The sequence below is a fragment of the Pelophylax lessonae genome (assembly GCF_965119305.1).
Source record: "Pelophylax lessonae genome assembly, chromosome: 3".
Lineage (NCBI taxonomy): Eukaryota > Metazoa > Chordata > Amphibia > Anura > Ranidae > Pelophylax > Pelophylax lessonae.
In genome coordinates, this window is record NC_138770.1 from 594,626,609 (window position 1) to 594,645,076 (window position 18,468).

The 18,468-nt window shown below is 43.0% G+C and overlaps 1 protein-coding gene across 2 annotated transcripts in view; it reads left to right on the top strand.

Moving 5' to 3' along the window:
* TASP1 (taspase 1) overlaps positions 1-18,468 on the top strand; it is a 499,277-nt gene that overhangs the window by 239,601 nt on the left and 241,208 nt on the right. For both annotated transcript variants that reach the window (XM_082249835.1, XM_082249834.1), the window contains exon 8: positions 6,111-6,217. In XM_082249835.1, the coding sequence (XP_082105961.1) occupies positions 6,111-6,217 (107 nt within the window). The remainder of the gene's footprint in view (positions 1-6,110; positions 6,218-18,468) is intronic.

Here is an 18,468-nt window from a genome sequence, read left to right on the forward strand (position 1 = left end):
CCATATGCACATGTAGTACCATGCCATGTCTGATGAGAATTATGTAAGATTTGCTGAAGGGATTTCACACACAATGTTATACAGAAATATTTGTCTACCCATTATATTCTTTAGCAGGAAATTAGGCAGTTCTCTCTGTCTTCAGCATTAAGAGAGATGAAGACAAAACAAATGAGGAGAGCACACATAAGTGTGCATTACAAATCTCACTCTGCTTGGCAGACATTTATTATGGATTTGCAAAACAATGCAAATAACAGCATGAGACAAAAACATTGTTTTCAACTGTCTAAATGTATACAGACATGAAATCCCCTTTGGTTTCCAAATCCTCCATTGGAGAATTTGACAGACATTTGTCATATTTTATTTTATTTGCCTTTTCTAAATTTTTTTTTTTATATTGTTGCGAATTGGCTCAGGTAAGTATAAGGGGGCTGGGGCGGGGGGGTCATCTGACAAAGTTTTTTTTTTTTTTTTTTTTCCTTAATGCATAGAATACATTAAGGTAAAAAAAAACTTAAGGGTTTAGAACCACTTTAAGAGATACAATAGTTTTCACCCTATGACCGAGTCTAAAAATACATGCAATTCAAAGAGTATGTACATAGTTACATAGTTAGTGAGGTTGAAAAAAGACATAAGTCCATCCAGTTCAACCTATGATGTGTGTGTGTGTTTGCTTTTAACCATACATTGTATACCCCTGTATGTTGTGGTCTTTAAGGTGTCCATCCAATAGTTTTTTGAAACTATCAATGCTCCCCGCTGATACGACTGCTTGTGGAAGAGAATTCCACATCCTTACCGCTCTTACAGTGAAGAACCCCTTACGCACTTTAAGGTTAAACCGCCTTTCCTCAAGTTTTAGTGAGTGGCCACGTGTCTTATTGTATCTCCTTTCTCTGAATAGTTTGTTCCTTATGCTAGGGTCGCCAGTACAGTATTTGTACATTGATATCATATCCCCCCTCAATCGTCTCTTCTCCAGAGAGAATAGGTTCAGTGCTTGTAGTCTTTCCTCATAGCTGATGTCCTCCATTCCCCTAATTATTTTTGTTGCCCTTCTCTGGACTTTCTCCAGTTCCAGCACATCCTTCCTGAGGACCGGTGCCCAGAACTGGACAGCATACTCCAGATGTGGCCGGACCAGATTCTTGTAGAGTGGAAGAATAATCTCTTTATTTCTGGAGTGAATCCCCTTTTTTATACAACCCAGTATTCTGTTGGCTTTGCGGCGGCTTGGCATTGCATGCCACTGCCAAGCCTGTTGTCTACCAGTACCCCCAGGTCCCTTTCCATCCTAGACTCACCCAGAGGTTCCCCCCCTAGTGAGTAGCTTGGTTTCTGGCCCCCAAGTGCATTACTTTACATTTTTCTACATTAAATCTCATCTGCCATGTAGTTGCCCACCCCGTTATTTTGTTCAGGTCTGCTTGCAAGATTTCCACATCCTGCATAGAAGATATTGGCATGCCTAATTTAGTATCATGTACAGTACATGGTCCATTTGTTATGGTATTATCCTCACACAATTCACTTTTTATTATCATTTGTAGTAATCCTGTCTATCTATTTACTTATTTCAAGATTTTACATTTAAAGGATTTCTAATAGTTTTCATTAATTTGAAGCATAATAGCAATCCATAAAGAGTTACAGTGCCTTGCGAAAGTATTCGCCCCCCTTGAACTTTGCGACCTTTTGCCACATTTCAGGCTTCAAACCTAAAGATATAAAACTGTAATTTTTTGTGAAGAATCAAGAACAAGTGGGACACAATCATGAAGTGGAACGAAATTTATTGGATATTTCAAACTTTGTTAACAAATAAAAAACTAAAAAATTGGGCGTGCAAAATTATTCAGCCCCTTTACTTTTAGTGCAGCAAATTCTCTCCAGAAGTTCAGTGAGGATCTCTGAATGATCCAATGTTGACCTAAATGACTAATGATGATAAATAGAATCCACCTGTATGTAATCAAGTCTCCGTATAAATGCGCCTGCTCTGTGATAGTCTCAGAGGTCCGTTTAAAGCACAGAGAGCATCATGAAGAACAAGGAACACACCAGGCAGGTCCGAGATACTGTTGTGGAGAAGTTTAAAGCCGGATTTGGATACAAAAAGATTTCCCAAGCTCTAAACTTCCCAAGGAGCACTGTGCAAGCGATAATATTGAAATGGAAGGAGTATTAGACCACTGCAAATCTACCAAGACCTGGCCGTCCCTCTAAACTTTCAGCTCATACAAGGAGAAGACTGATCAGAGATGCAGCCAAGAGGCCCATGATCACTCTGGATGAACTGCAGAGATCTACAGCTGAGGTGGGAGACTCTGTCCATAGGACAACAATCAGTCGTATACTGCACAAATCTGGCCTTTATGGAAGAGTGGCAAGAAGAAAGCCATTTCTTAAAGATATCCATAAAAAGTGTCGTTTAAAGTTTGCCACAAGCCACCTGGGAGACACGTCAAACATGTGGAAGAAGGTGCTCTGGTCAGATGAAACCAAAATCAAACTTTTTGGCAACAATGCAAAACATTATGTTTGGCGTAAAAGCAACACAGCTCATCACCCTGAACACACCATCCCCACTGTAAAACATGGTGGTGGCAGCATCATGGTTTGGGCCTGCTTCTCTTCAGCAGGGACAGGGAAGATGGTTAAAATTGATGGGAAGATGGATGGAGCCAAACACAGGACCATTCTGGAAGAAAACCTGATGGGAGTCTGCAAAAGTCCTGAGGCTGGGACTGAGATTTGTCTTCCAACAAGACAATGATCCAAAATATAAAGCAAAATCTACAATGGAATGGTTAACAAATAAACATATCCAATGGCCAAGTCAAAGTACAGACCTGAATCCAATCGAGAATCTGTGGAAAGAACTGAAAACTGCTGTTCACAAACGCTCTCCATCCAACCTCACTGAGCTCGAACTGTTTTGCAAGGAGGAATGGGCAAAAATTTCAGTCTCTCGATGTGCAAAACTGATAGAGACATACCCCAAGCGACTTACAGCTGTAATCGCAGCAAAAGGTGGCGCTACAAAGTATTAACTTAAGGGTGCTGAATAATTTTGCACGCCCAATTTTTCAGTTTTGTATTTGTTAAAAAAGTTTGAAATGTCCAATAAATTTCGCTCCACTTCATGATTGTGTCCCACTTGTTGTTTATTCGTCACAAAAAAATACAGTTTTATATCTTTGTTTGAAGCCTGAAATGTGGCAAAAGGTCAAAGTTCAAGGGGGCCGAATACTTTCGCAAGCACTGTATCTGTCATATATAGAAGTACATCTACCCTGTTTCTATGAATGAAAACAGCAACTAATAGGAGGAGTTGCTCCTGTATATAAGGATGTGTCTTTTTTAACAACACATCCTGTGATGAAACGCATCATCTTGGAACACACGTTGGTCAGGATGTGGAAGTAGCAGGTGGAACGCACTCTTGTATTTTCTGCTGTTCCCTTCCTATGTCCACAGGTGTACTGTTTCACAACAGCCTGTGGGTCCGCATTGGTATCTGACATTTTTGCCACATTCAGATGCCTATGAGGAATTTTTTGTGTTCATGCTTTTTATCAATGCTTGTACCAGTACCTAAGCCTTTGTAAAATAATTTTTTAATAAAATAAGGAACTTCTTTTACGGAATTCACTATGTGGACCCCTTTTTAATTTATATCCACATCTAAACCCTTACCGGCTTGCTTGGAGCACAAGAACTAGGAGGAGTGAGGACGTACCTAGAAGTCTGCCATAATTGGTCATGGAGGCCACTTGAGCCTTTGTGATCCCTTTGCCATAAGGCAAGAGAGGATCCACACCATCTGGTGAGTTTTTTACACCCCCTGAACACTCGTGGTGGCCCGGTTTTTCATCTTGTGCACGATCCAGCGATCATCATTCCTTCTGTGAAGTTATACCACTCCTCTCATCTTTTTTTCTAGTTCCCTATGCATTTATTGCCGCAAATGTTTATTTAGATCTGGACTCTTGATTCATGGTGCCAAAAATAATTGCTACCCATAGCCAGGTTAAGCAGGTCCAGAATAAAGGATTGTTGGTCTGCTCTCAAATTAGATTTCTCTTTCAGTGCTTATTTTACCGCTCTTAGAGCATCACTCTGATCAATGTTAGTATATAAGGACTCAACATCAACAGTGGGCAAAATCATGTCGTCCTCAACCAAAAAAATCTTTAAACATGCCAATCAGTTGTTTCCCATCCCTCAAATAGGCAGGATATTGTTGGGCCAGGGGTTGTAAGTACCTATCTAAATATTCTCCAATTCTCAGGAAAAGGGAAATGATGCCACTGATTATGGGTCTGCCTGGGGGGGGCACTACTGCACTCATCCATTTTTCTTGTTCCATATGCATTTATTGCTACAAATGTTTATTTAGATCTGGACTCTTGATTTATTTATCGCATATATATTTACCCATCACATATGCAAGAAAACTTTGTTCTAGATATGTCTAGATATATTATACCAATGCACTTTAGTAAGCCCCCTCGTAGTGCCACAATTTTTTTAATACTTTTATCTATGTATCTATTTATGATATAATTTTGTCTTTTATCTGTTTTAGCACATGCACTTTATATAGTGGTGCTGCAACTTTTTTGAAGATTTTTATTTATGTAACTTTTTCTTGATACAAGTTTTTCATTTAAATTCATAGCACAATTCACTTCATGTAGTATTTGTTTACTGTAATTTAAGTCTACACGTGGGGGGGAGTTAGTCACACTTGGATAATAGATAGCACTTTTATATTTAGCAAGCACTGTTTTGCGGGAGAGGTCAGAGTGACACATTTCCCATACTAATTGTTGAAAGCTGTGCATGAATATGCGGTCAATGCAAATGCCATTGAAATGAACTATAAATGTCTATCGAGATGGTATATAACACCAGTAAAATTTCAAAAATGTCAACCAGAAAGGTCCACTCTATGTTGGAGGGGCTGTGGCATGTTGGGCACGTTGGCCCACATTTGGTGGGACTGCCCTAAGATCCGCGATTATTGGCAGAAGATGCAACAATACATTGGGGAAATCACAGAAGTAGATATTACCAATGATCTGTGGGTTTTTCTATTTCACAAATCTAGTAAATCAAAAAAAACAGTATAAAAGCATGATAGTCCCTAATGTATTGAATGCAGCAAAGGGGGCAATCCTAAAAAAATGGCTACAACTAGAAAGTCCTACAATTAGAGATTGGTGTAAAAGAGCTGAGTATATCTACAATATGGAATGCCTGGTAAGCAGAGAGGAATGCCAGACAGAGAGTTTCTGAACTAAATGGGCAGAGTTTAAGAAGACGAGTAAATATTTTGAAATTTGGATGAACTAGGGTATGAGGGGGAAACATGGGGGGTTGGCAGAATAGAAGAAAAGACGACGAACACCGAGTGGGAGGGAACTTTGGATGGGGGGTGTTTTGGGTAACGGTTTTTAGTAAGACTACTGAAATGTATTTGTATTTTTGTATTTGAAACTCAATAAAATTTATTTAAAATTTGATTGAAAAAAAAAATATTGATAAGTTACAATAAAGAAATAATTGTTGTATTGTTAAAAAAAAAAAAAAAAATTGATTTGGGTGAAGTCGTGCCTCAAATACTGTACATTACCAACTCCTTACACTCATACGAATGTCAGTAGCTGTTGCAATGCGTGGATTCCTTTAAATTACCACTTTTGTATTTAACCAATTTTGTTATGTGTTAGCAAAATCTGCAAATGCGGTGCCCAACTGACAATAACTCTAACATGTTTCCATCTAGCAAAAATTCCAGCACACACTTGGCATGTTATTGAATTCTTCCAATGAACAATTCCAAATTCAATAATGTTTCTTTAGGCAGGTTTACATCATTATTTAATGCTAAATTTCATAGAGCAGCAAAAGATGTTGAATTCAGACTGTTCCTAAATTCCCGGCAGTATATTGCACCAGTATCCTTTTATAAACGAGCTCCAAACATTTTAAGTATACCTAGTTTAGTTAACTGTAGATAATTGTTGTTTTCTACAGAAGCATTGTGCAGAAGGTTAACGAAAATATCTAACATTACTTATTTACCTTTGCAGAATTAAGTTTAGCTGCCTTCAAGCGCAACAAAAGAAAACTGGAGCTGGCGGAAAAGGTGGAAACAGATTTTATTCAGATTAAAAAAAGAAGACAATCAAGTGAAAAGGTTAGAATAAAAATTGTAGAAATACAGACCTCACCTACTAAATAAGTTTATCTTTGTGTGATAACTCCAGATTTTTAAAGTGTATCTCAACTCCAACATGTAATATATTACTTTTTACCAGTTCTTGTGGCATTAGTTTTCATTTTTACTTTTTTTCCCTTTATTTTCACCTGATATTCTTTCACGTAATACAATTTCCCAGACTGCTTCGCTTAATCCGGCCATAGACAGTTAGAATTTCGGACGGTTTAGCAGGGACCAGCAGAGATTTCAACCATGTATGGGCAGGCTGATTGTACCCAAGTTGATGAATCGATCAACTTGGGTACAACCAGCCTGTTGGATTCTTCATGCAATTATTGTCAGCAGCTATTATTATTCTATAGGATTTATATAGCGCCAACAGTTTACACAGCGCTTTACAATTTAAAGGGGGACAGTATGATTACAATACAGTTCAATATAAAAGGAATAGAAGAGTTCTGCTCGTGGAGCTAACAATCTAAAGGCCGGCTATAGCTGCTAGCAGTATTCACTGTGTGTTTTCCTGGCCGGGATGGCTCCACCCACCCCCGTTGATGGGCACTGATTGGTGGCACTGATGGGGTTGCACTGTTGAGGCTGCAGTGATGGGCACTGATAGGTGGCACTGATGAGGCTGCAGTGATGGGCACTGATTGGTGGCTCCGATTGGCAGCACTGTTAGCAGCACTGATGAGGCTGCAATGATGGGCACTGATAGGCCCACTGTGTTGGGGAAGAGGCTGGTAATGACCTGTTTATCCCCCCTCCTCCCGAACACCGGCAGCCGCACCTGCACCGATCTCCCACTCCAGTAGCAGCTGCAACCGGTGGGAAAGGGAGAAGAGAAGCCGGCCAGCAGCTGCAGGGAGGTGGACGCGGGTTGGTGCTTTGTAGGGAGCCCAGAACAGCAGGAGCAGAAGCGCCCTGAAGGGAAAAGATATTTTGGGCAGATCTGGATTCCCCCGGCACAAAGCTCCCCTGCATTAGCTGATGCTGGCCTGAGAAAGCCGTCAGCAGCGCTGCAGGGAGGTGACGCGTGGCATCAGTGAGGGGATCTATTTTTTGGGTCCAATCCCCTGCACCTCCAAGCTGGCGATAAGGGAGAGGAGCTGGCTCTTAAGGCATCAGTGTTGGGGGAAGGGGGGGGGTTAGGAGGGGGACACCCGAAAGCACAGGTGGAGCAGTAAGGGGGGAGAGGAAGATACGGGAATGTATCGGGCAATGAGGTGGATGAGAGGGAGTCAAGTAGCTGGAGACATATGAGAGGGGGAGGAAGATGCAGAAGGTGTGGGGCGGTAGTGTCCGGTGGCTGAATGGGGAATGACAAGCTGGTCTGGTGAGGGACGTGCGGGGAGAGGACACTGACAGTGGCAGCTGGGTGGATTGTATGCAGGTGTTAGGACACTGCCTCCATAAGCAGTACAGCCCAGGGGGTCTCTGAGTCCTGTGCTGCCCACTACAGCAAGTAAGGGACAGAAGTACATCACTGCTTGCTGGAGAAAACTACAGATGGAAAGTGCCAAGACCGGTGGCTGGGGGGGAATAGGAGAAATAGCAGCCTCTGGTCTTACAAACAGGAAGTTACTGGGGACGAACAGTTTTATTTGCAAATCATCAGGCTATTACAGAGAAACTGATGACCTAACAAGAAGATAGATCGCATATTTGGTGAAGGTAGGAGATCGGCAAAAAGGACATGTTAAAAAAGGTTTTGCCCGGAGTGATCCTTTAACTAAATATCTACAGTATATAGGGGATTCAGGAGTTCCTTCCACCTGCTTGTGTTTCTTGTAGTGATTATTCGCTTTTCCCCACTACCTGGTCACACTGTTTGCTCATTGAGATAAGTACCCCCAAATCTTTTTCCTCTGTAGTACTAGCCAACACTGTACACCCAATATTGTACTCTGTCAAGGAATTATTTTTCCCTTGATGCATTATTTTACTTTTAGACACCTTGAACTGCAGTTTCCACTGCTTTGACCAATCCTCTAGCATAGCAAAATCCTGTTCCATGTAACAGACACCTCCAGGATTATCTACCCTATTTTTTTAAACTGGAGAGCTCACAGGGATTTGCTGTACCAACAATGTAATGTTAGTACAGCAATCTTCCCTGCTAAGTTATTGTGTTCTGTCCCCCCCGCCAGAACACACTGGACTTGAGTGAGAGTGCTGATCGGATCCCGATCGGCAGACCTTTTTTGGTCATGCCCCTTTGATAGAAGCCGGATGTTCAGCCAGCTTGTGTTGGACTGGCTGCTGTACACATGGGCCGAATGTCGGGCGGTTTCTTTTGAACCGGACGATATTCCACCCATGTGTATGTCCCTTTACACAGGAAGTCAGGCCAAAGAATTATAGCTCTCATTCTGACTTTCACGGTGATGCCTCACGTGTGGTGCGATAACAGTTAACATATGCATATAGGATCGAGGCATACATTCGCCTTTGTACGTGAGCGGGGGAAAGGGGGACACAGGTGCTTTAACATTTTTTGTTATTTTTATTTAATTTTTTTTATTTCTTTTACACTGAACCTTTTTTTTTTTTTTTAAATCACTTTCTAACATCACATAGGGGGAGAAACATTATCAGTTCCTCTTACTGTGTTTGGAGAAGCCAATGTCACCGGTTGCATCTTTACCAGGCTTCCCGATTGGCCTGATCGTTCCCGAGAGCCTGGTGAAGGTGGCGACAAGAGGGGGGTTTGACCCCTTTCCTACGCCTGTAAAAGTATTCCAGCCACTGTTATACCATGTAGGTAATTGCCTGCTGTGAAAAATGATACTGGTATCATGGTCGTAGCCTCAACCATGATCCATTCCAGATTGCCAACAATTACATATTTATATGATATTGTTTATTCAAGTGCTAATATAACTAACTATAGGAATAAATACAATATACCTAAAACTAAATATATACAGTGCAAATGATAAAAATTAAGAAAAAAACTAAAGTCCAGCAACTAGTGCCAATAGGGAAAGAGGGATCCTACATAAAATTCCTATGCCTCCACCACCAGTTACTCTCGCTTACCAGAAAGTTAGACTTCGTTTGTAAGAGGTTTCACAGCACTTTATTTTGTATCCCAGCAAGATGCTCATGGGTGGATGGTTGTCCTTCTATAAAGTCAGGTATTGCTAGGCAATATCCACCACAGACTGCTATGTTATCGCTCCAAAGATTGTCCTTATAGCATAATAATGGAAAACTTTTATAAAGGAACACCCAGCCGATCCAATATCCTGCATGTAGGAGAAATGAAGGAGACCTTTATAGTGCAGTAAACTCACATGTTTAATAAAAAAGTGACAGATACTCACAAAATACATAGAAATTATCATTATCGCAAACACTGCATTCTGCTCAGCCGAGTGGTTGTGATGACGTCCTCAACAAATATACACTCACCAAACATTTTACTAGGTACACCTGTTTGATTGCTTGGTAACACAAATTGCCAATCAGCCAATCACATGCCAGCAACTCAGTGCATTTAGGCATGTACATGGTGAAGAGGACTTGCTGAAGTTCAAACCAAGCATCAGAATGGGAAAGAAAGGGAATTTAAAGTGGGCAGACTGGTTTGTGATGATACAAAGGCAACAGTTACACAAATAACCACTTGTTACAACCAAGACAGTAACTCGTTATGCAGAATACCATCTCTGAAAGCACAACACATCGAACCTTGAAGCAGATGGGCGAAAGCAGCAGAAGACCACATCAGGTTCCACTCCTGTCAGCTAAGAACAGCAAACTAACGGCTCACGGAAATTGGACAGTAGAAGATTGGAAAAACCTTGCCTGCTCTAATAAGGCTCAATTTCAGCTGCGACATTCAGATGGTAGGGTCAGCATTTGGCGTAAACAACATGAAAGCATGGATCCATCCTGTCTTGTATGAACGGGTTCAGGCTGGTGTTGGTGGTGTAATTGTGGGGGGGATATTTTCTTGGCACACTTTGTGCCCCTTAGTACCAAATGAGCATAGTTTAAAAAGCCACAGCCTACCTAAATATTGTTACTGACCCTGTCCATCCCTTTTTGACTACAGTGTACCCATCTTCTGATGGCTCCTTCCAGCAGGATAATGCACCATGTCACAAAGCTCAAATCATCTCAAACTGGTTTCTTGAACATGACTATGAGTTCACTGTACTCCAACAGCCTCCACAGTCACCAGATATCAATCCAATAGAGAACCTTTAGGATGTGGTGGAACGGGAGATCCACATCATAAATGTGCAGCCAACAAATCTGCAACTGCGTGATGCCATCATGTCATTACGGACCAGAATCACTGAGGAATGTTTCTTACTCCTTTTTGAATCTATGCCAGGAAGAATTAAGGCAGTTCTAGAGGCAAAAGGGGGTCTTACCCGGTACTAGCAAGGTGTACCTAATAATAAAGCAGCCAGAGAGTGTATGTATGCACAGATTTCTTAACCTTTTGTTTCAGGGGTTGGTGAGTGCAGCTGTCTGAGATTTTTAATCTTTTGTTTTCATTGATTTATTCTGGGCACAGAAAATAATTGTTTGTGGTTTGGAATCCTGTGACAGGTTTTCTTTTGTAGTTTATATGCTCAAATTGACAAATACAGCAGCATTGAGAGTATATGTGGCTATTCTTAATCTTTAACTGTGTATAATCAAGAGATTTTATGACTGAATGTTGTAATCTCCCAGATGCATTTGTCGGTAACTGTTTAGTTTGAAAAACCTCATCTCAATAAAGAATTGCAAAAACTAATATCCCTTTTAGTTCTTGCCCCCTGTTTCATCCACACTCACAAAGGGCAATTTGGTTAACAACTGATTAACCTGTTGGTGTGTATTTAAAGTGGAACTTTACTCTCCCAATCAACTTTGATTATTTTTAATCCCCATGCTGCTAGCATTAATAGGTAAGAAAGTATATTATATTTACTTGTTTTAAACTTTTTTTTTTCATATCTATTTACTTTCTGGTTTCTTGCCTAGGCACATGTCCTACATCCCATGCGTGTTGAGGAGAGAAGGAGGGGTTTTCTCAGCTTAACACACTCTCCTGTATGCATACTTGAGCTAAGGGCAGGAATTAAATGCTATGACTCATTTGCCCTTATTTAAGATGGCCACTGCCAGAAATCCTAGGGGGGGGGGGGGGAATTCAAAGAGATTTCTCACCAAGAGAAAGCACGGAGGGATGGGGGAGTTTGCTTTTAATAATAAAAATGAATTAAGTGTTTCTCTTACGTCCTCTGACAGTCGCTGCCCGTTCAGTGTTCCTTCACCATTGGGTAATGGCACCCTCTGCAGGAGAAGGCTAGGCAGTGAAAAGACTTAGCTTAGCACAAGCTTTACACAAAGACACACCTCTAGGGGGCAGTCTGACCAGCGAGCGTGTGCAGCTTGTGCTCCGCCCAGGCCTCGCCACAATGGTGCCCCTGTGGATGGGGACAAGCCTGCGGAAAGCTTTCTTCACCAGGATGTCTCAAATCTGGAATGCCCTGTGTTGCAGCGTCCCCCCCCCCCCCCTGGCTAACGGCACCCCCACTCAGGGTGGGAGGTGTTCCGTATTGGAGCAGAGCCCGTGGTCTGTGGTACGGTGAGTGATGCTACCCTCGCCCCCGTGTCCCTGGGACAGTTATCTGAGGGGGAGTTATTTGGGCTCACTCCTTGGGAATGTCAGAATATGCGGTCTTTGTAGTGTCCCCCCCCCCCCCGGCCGGTTTGGACGGTCCCTGCCCCCTGGGGGGCGCTCTGTGGAAAACGCTGCATGGGGGGTGTGGGGGCTTATTACCTTGTACTGGGGGTCTCCCTGGGGAATTCCCGCAATGGCCAGTGTCTGGGGTCCTGACATTTTGGCGCCGTTTGTTTCGGCCACCATTTTGGTGACTCCCTGTGAGGGCAGCAACCATTTTCTTTGGGCAGGCGCCTAGTAAGGGCAGCAGCCATTTTGCTGGTGTTTTTTTAACTATTGAATTTAATGGCATCCATTTTTCAGTGGCTCAGGGCGCTGTATCGGCCTCTAGTGGATGAGGTGACTTCCTGCTGGCCTCTTCCTTTTCCTGCAGCAGAACGTGAGGGGAGTCTGGTAACTTAAGCCCCGTACACACGTACGGATCGTCGTCATACAAACGTTCGTCTTTTCTCCCCGGGATGTCGGTGTCTGTTGAAAAGTGCAAAGACAGCACAAGGACAGCACAAGAATTTTGTCCGCAGACTTCAGCTGACTGCAGAAGTGATGTCATGTAATGGTTAACTTTCCCTGTGTTTTTTATTTTCTGAGCATGCCCAGTCTTGCAAATCTGCGGTCTGTCGGCTGATTTCTGTACTGACAGGCGAACAATCGTCCGTTCTGGTGTCCGCAGACAAAAATTTTCATGTTTGCAAGAAAGACTCTTGTCCGCGGATTGTGCGCAGACAGCTGTCGGAGGCACCATACTAACACGCGTACAATCGGCAGATCTTTCGTCCGCCGACGTTTGTATGATGACGATCCGTACGTGTGTACGGGCCTTTACACTCTGATACTCTGGAGGCTGTTTTCTTCAGTTTTTTTCAGGCATTTTACCTCAAAACTGTGCTTTTCCTGTTTTCTGCATCTATTTAAAGGGGGACTCCGGCGGCCTTTTGCCCCAAACCACTAAGGGAAAATCGCCCCGTGGTTGTCGGGGTCCTTCCTTCAAGGCTCATCGTGGGTCCTTTCAAGCCTCAGGGGCACAGGAAAAAGGTAAATCCTTCAAGGCCCCTCGGCAGTCACAAGAAGTCATGGTCCAGGAAGCCCAAGGCCCGTCAGTCCTGTGCGGCGGCCCAGTCGTCCTCCGCCTGAAGGAACGCCCTCACCCATTTTCAGGGGTGGGGGGACGTCTGCGTTGCTTTTGGGAACCCTGGTTGTCCCAAATAAAGGACAGGTGAGTCTACAAACTGATTCACTCATTCAACTGTTGTCCAGGTTCCTCCGCAGGTTGGCTTCGTAACAGGTGCAGGTAATTCTGGTGGCTCCAGACTGGTCTCGTCGGTCTTGGTTCATGGACCTCATGCAGATGGTCGTTGAGCCTCCCTGGCGGCTTCCTCTGAGAGAAGATCTACTGTCTCAAGGGCCGATCTTCCATCCTGCTTTACAGTCTGTCTTTCTCGGCCTGGCTGTTGAAAGCCAGGTGTTGAGAGACAGAGGTCTCTCGGATTCTGCCATTCCTACCGTGCTGAAGGTTCAGAAGACTACCTTCAGGAAGATTTACCATCGTACCTGGAAGGCGTATATTGCCTGGTGTGAGTCGCAAGGGTTTCATCCTCGCTACTTTTTGTTGGCGAGGGTTTTGGCCTTCCTGCAACAAGGTGTGTATCAGTGTTTGGCGCTGGACACGATTAAAGGTCAGTTGTCAGCCTTGGTTATTTTCTTCCAGCGTCCCTTGGCCACGAACTCCCTGATTCGCACCTTTACTCAAGGGGTGCTTCATCTGGCTCCACTGCGGAGGGCTCCTTTGCCTCCGTGGGACCTGAATTTGGTCTTGTCCGTTTTGCAACGGCCCCACCTCAGAGAAATCGCTCTGCCTGTGTTGTCTCAGAAAGTCGCCTTTCTGGTGGCGATCACTTCTGTTTGCAGAGTGTCTGAACTGGTGGCTCTGTCTTGCCGTTTGCCTTATCTGGTGGTTCATCGGGATAAAGTGGTCTTGCGATCTAATCAGTCTTTTTTCTCCCCAAGGTGGTGTCGGAATTCCACCTCAACGAGGATATTGTGTTTCCTTCGCTTTGCGCGAAGCCCAAGCATTCCAAGGAATTTGCCTTGTATTCATTGAATGCGGTCCGTTCGATCAGGGTATACCCGTCGGCCACAGAGTCTTTTTGGAAGTCTTATTCCGTTTGTCCTTCCTGAGGGACCTCGGAAGGGTTCGGCTGCGTCCGCTGCAGCCATTTCCAAATGGATCGGAAAGACTATTGTTCAGGCCTATTCACTAAAGGGTCAGGTGCCTCCTTTTCCGGTGAGGGCACACTCTACTAGAGCCGTGAGTGCCTCTTGGGCTTTTCGCCATCAGGCTTCTGTGGCTCAGGTGTGGAAAGCTGCAACCTGGTCGTCACAAAATTCCTGGTCGTCTTTCACAAAATTCTACAAGATTGACATGATGGCATCCTCAGGTGCTTCCTTTGGCCGCAAAGTTTTGAGCGCGGGGTTTGGTTTGTTGAAGAGACGTGTTGTTCGGTCTCTTCTTGGGTGCATTTTGTTTTGGGTTGGCTCCTGTTGAGCTTCTGTTGCCCTGTTTGGCTCGGCTTTTTTTCTGGCCTTGTTGACACCTTGCCATTTCTTTAGTTGCGTCTTTCCCACCCCCCACACCTGCACTGCTTTGGGACATCCCAATGGTGAAGGAACACTGAACGGGCTGCGACTGTCAGAGGACGTAAGAGAAAATAGAGTTTTTCTAAGAAATTACCGTAAAACTCTTTTCTCTGAGTCCTCTGACAGTGGCAGCCCCCGCCCCTCTATTTTGGGGTTGATGGTCTTCCTGTCCTGCTATCTACGAAACTGATGAGCAGAACTAAGTGGCTAAGGGTAATGTCTGAGGGACTACCCCCTAGAGGTGTGTCTTAGTGTAAAGCTTTTGCTAAGTTTTTTCACTGCCTATCCTGCTCCTGCAGAGGGCGCCATTAACCAATGGTGAACGAACATTTAAACGGGCTGTAACTGTCAGAGGACTCAGAGAAAAGATAAGTTCTTACGATAAGTTCTTACAAAAACTATCATTTTGTTAGTGGTGCGTAGATGCAGTGACGATCCACTTTAAGTGTTTTTTATGTGAGGAATGTCCTGTAAACATACGGAAACACAAAAAACCTTTGCAGGTTATGTCCCTGGTTAGCATTTAGCTAAAAAGGACAGTTCCCCTGTCTCTCGCCCCCCCCCCCCCCCCAAGCCCTCCTTTACCAATTACCAGATATGTTATGCTTCCTGTGGTGTTCCAATGGGAAATTGGGAAATGCATATTTGGGGTCTTGGTACCATAATGGAGAGGTGAGATTTCAGCATAGACTTTAGGCTGAATTCCAACCAGCTGTCCCCACTCTAATTGCTGAGTTTAAAAGCCCCATTTACTTAAATCTATAGTTACATTATACCTGTGTCTTCTATCTTTTTTGCTGCATAAAAGGAGAGTCCTATGGATTTTCCTATTTTCAGTCCATTGGCTGTTAAACAGCGATGATCTCTCAGTTCCTGAAAATTGTGAAAATGTAATGAAGTCAGCGTTAAACCACAGGTTGCCACTCATGGAAGACATGCTGTGAAGGGTCAAATGAAGGCATACTTGGGTAAGTATGTAATGCTGAAGAGTGAAAGTATAGAAGGAGGGTTTAATAATGTCTAGAGATGGGCTTTAAAAATTTATTGATGTTACCGGACATTTTCATGAAAACATGCGAGACCTCAGGAAGAATACATAAACATTACAGTACATCTGTTTAATTCGTAAGTACTTTGATTAGTGCCATGTTTTTTGTGCAGATCATTTATTTTTTTACAAATAAAATATTTATTGAGCAAACAAAACATATAAGCGGTATATAGAAACATTCAGTATATAAAAGACAATATGCATAGGTTTGACAAATAAAGCACCATATGCGCGGTTATAAGTAGGAGCTTCGACAGGTAAATCATGAAAAACCTATCAAATTGGTGCAAAACAAGCCATTTAGACCAGATTTTGTCAAACTTTTTGGGACAGTTTCTGTTGGTGTATGTGAGTTTATACATTGGCAAAACAGAGTTGAGAGTGGCCCATGCTGTGCTGTAGCCTTCCATTTTTTAAGTATTCTTTTTCTGCCTGCATAAGAAGTGGTATAGGAGATGAACAATTTAGTATACCGACCCATAGCGGGATCATCACAAATATTCAGCAATAAGTATTTGGGGTCCAGCTTGAGGCTTGAGTCAACAACTTGGTTTAGATCAACCAGCACCTGCACCAACACAGAAGATAGATAGGGTAGATAGCCGCCAACCTCTGCGAGCTATAGCAAGCCCTAGGTAAGAATTTTAGCTGTATAAAGCCATCCCTACCTGAAATAATAGTTGTGACATAGGAGGACAAACAGTTCTCCCAATCCTCCTCGGTCAGGGCAGTGATCTCGCTTTGCCACTTATGGAAGGTCTTTGTTATATTAGAGGAATGGGCAAACAAGAGGCGTAAGATCATTTGATGTTAGTGCAGGGTTTTCAAAGATTTTGTGCAATGTGACAAAGTTTTAATTACATGACATTTATGGTGTCATTCCTGTTAGTATGGCCATAATTAAATGGCTATATTAAAGTGATTGTAAAGGGTAAATTAAAATAAAAAAAAAAACTTGTTCTACTTACCTGCTCTGTGCACTGGTTTTGCACAGAGCAGTCGCTATCCTCCTTTTCTGAGGTCCTCCGTTGCTCTCCGCTCCTCCTTCCTGCCGAGTGCCCCCATAGCAAGCCTCTTGCTATGGGGGGCACTTGTGCAGGCTCGATCTCTTTAGTCTGGCTTGGCCTGGCCTCCATCTCTCTGCTTACTGGCTGTGATTGACTCCTGTTGCTGTTTCTCTGTCCAGGGAAGAGAGAGTGAGATGCTGCTCTTGTGCACAGGGCTAAATTGAGATCGGGCTCATGTACAGTGCATCCGGAAATTATTCACAGCACTTCACTTTTTACACATTTTGTTATGTTACAGCCCTATTCCAAAATTGATTAAATTCATTATATTCCTCAACATTCTACAAGCAATACCCCATAATGACAATGTGAAAAAAGTTTATTTGCAATCTTTGCACATTTATTAAAAATAAAAAAAAAATAAAAAAAATCACATGTACATAAGTATTCACAGCCTTTGCCTAATACTCTGTTGAAGCACCTTTGGCACCAATTACAGCCTCAAGTCTTTTTCGCCCCAGTCTGAGGTCCAGAGCGCTCTGGATTAGGTGGTCTCTGTACATCTTTCCCTCGATCCTGACTAGTCTGCCAGTTCCTGCCGCTGAAAAACATCTCCACAGCATAATGCTGCCACCACCATACTTCACTGTAGGGAGGGTATTGGCCAGGGGATGAGTGGTGCCTGGTTTCCTCCAGACATGACACTTGCCATTCAGGCCAAAGAGTTAAATCTTTGTTTCATCCGACCAGAGAATTTTGTTTATCATGGTCTGAGAGTCCTTCAGGTGCCTTTTGGCAAACTCCAGGCAGGCTGTCATGTGCCTTTTACTGAGGAGTGGCTTCCGTCTATGAAGACCTGATTGGTGGAGTGCTGCAGAAAAGATTGCTCTTCTGGAAGGTCCTTCTCTCGCCACAGAAAATGCTGTAGTTCTGTTAGTGATAATCAGGTTCTTGGTCACTTCCCTGACTAAGGCCCTTCTCCCCTAATCGCTCAATTTGGCCGGGTGGCCCACTCTAGGAAGAGTCCTGGTGGTTCCAAACTTCTTCCATTTATGGAAGATGGAGGCCACTGTGCTCATTTAATGCTTCAGCCATTTTTCTGTATCCTTCCTCAGATCTGTTTCTCGATACAATCCTGTCTCGGAGGTCTACAGACAATTCCTTGGACTTCATGCCTTGGCTTGTGCTCTGACATGCACTGTTAACTGTGGGACCTTAAATAGACAGGTGTGTGCCTTTCCAAATCATGTCCAATCAACTGAATTTACCACAGTCCAATTTGTAGAAACATCTCAAGGATGATCAGTGGAAACAGGATGCACCTGAGCTGAATTTTGAGTATCATGGCAAAGGCTGTGAATACTTATGTACATGTGTTTTTTTTTTTATTTTTTTTTTTATTTTTAATAAATTTGCAAAGATTTTAAACAAACTTCTTTCACGTTGTCATTATGGGGTATTATTTGTAGAACTTCGAGGAAAATAATTAATTTAATCCATTTTTTGGAGTAAGGCTGTAACATGACAAAATGAGGAAAAAGTGAAGCACTGTGAATACTTTCCGGATGCACTGTAAGTATAAGGGTGAGCTTGGGGAAAAGGGGCTGCACAGAGAATTTTTTTTACCCTAATGCATTAAGGTAACAAAAACTTTAAAGAACCACTTTAAAGACCAAATTCAATAGGAGACATCCTGCTGATTCACTGATGGAAACTTTGTGGTGGGTATGAAATGTAAGAGGTTTATGTGTTCAATGTATTTAGGGGTATCCTTTCTGTACATTGTGCTGTAAAAACCATACCCCACACTGCCCCATTCTGTATACTGTGCAGTTATATCTTA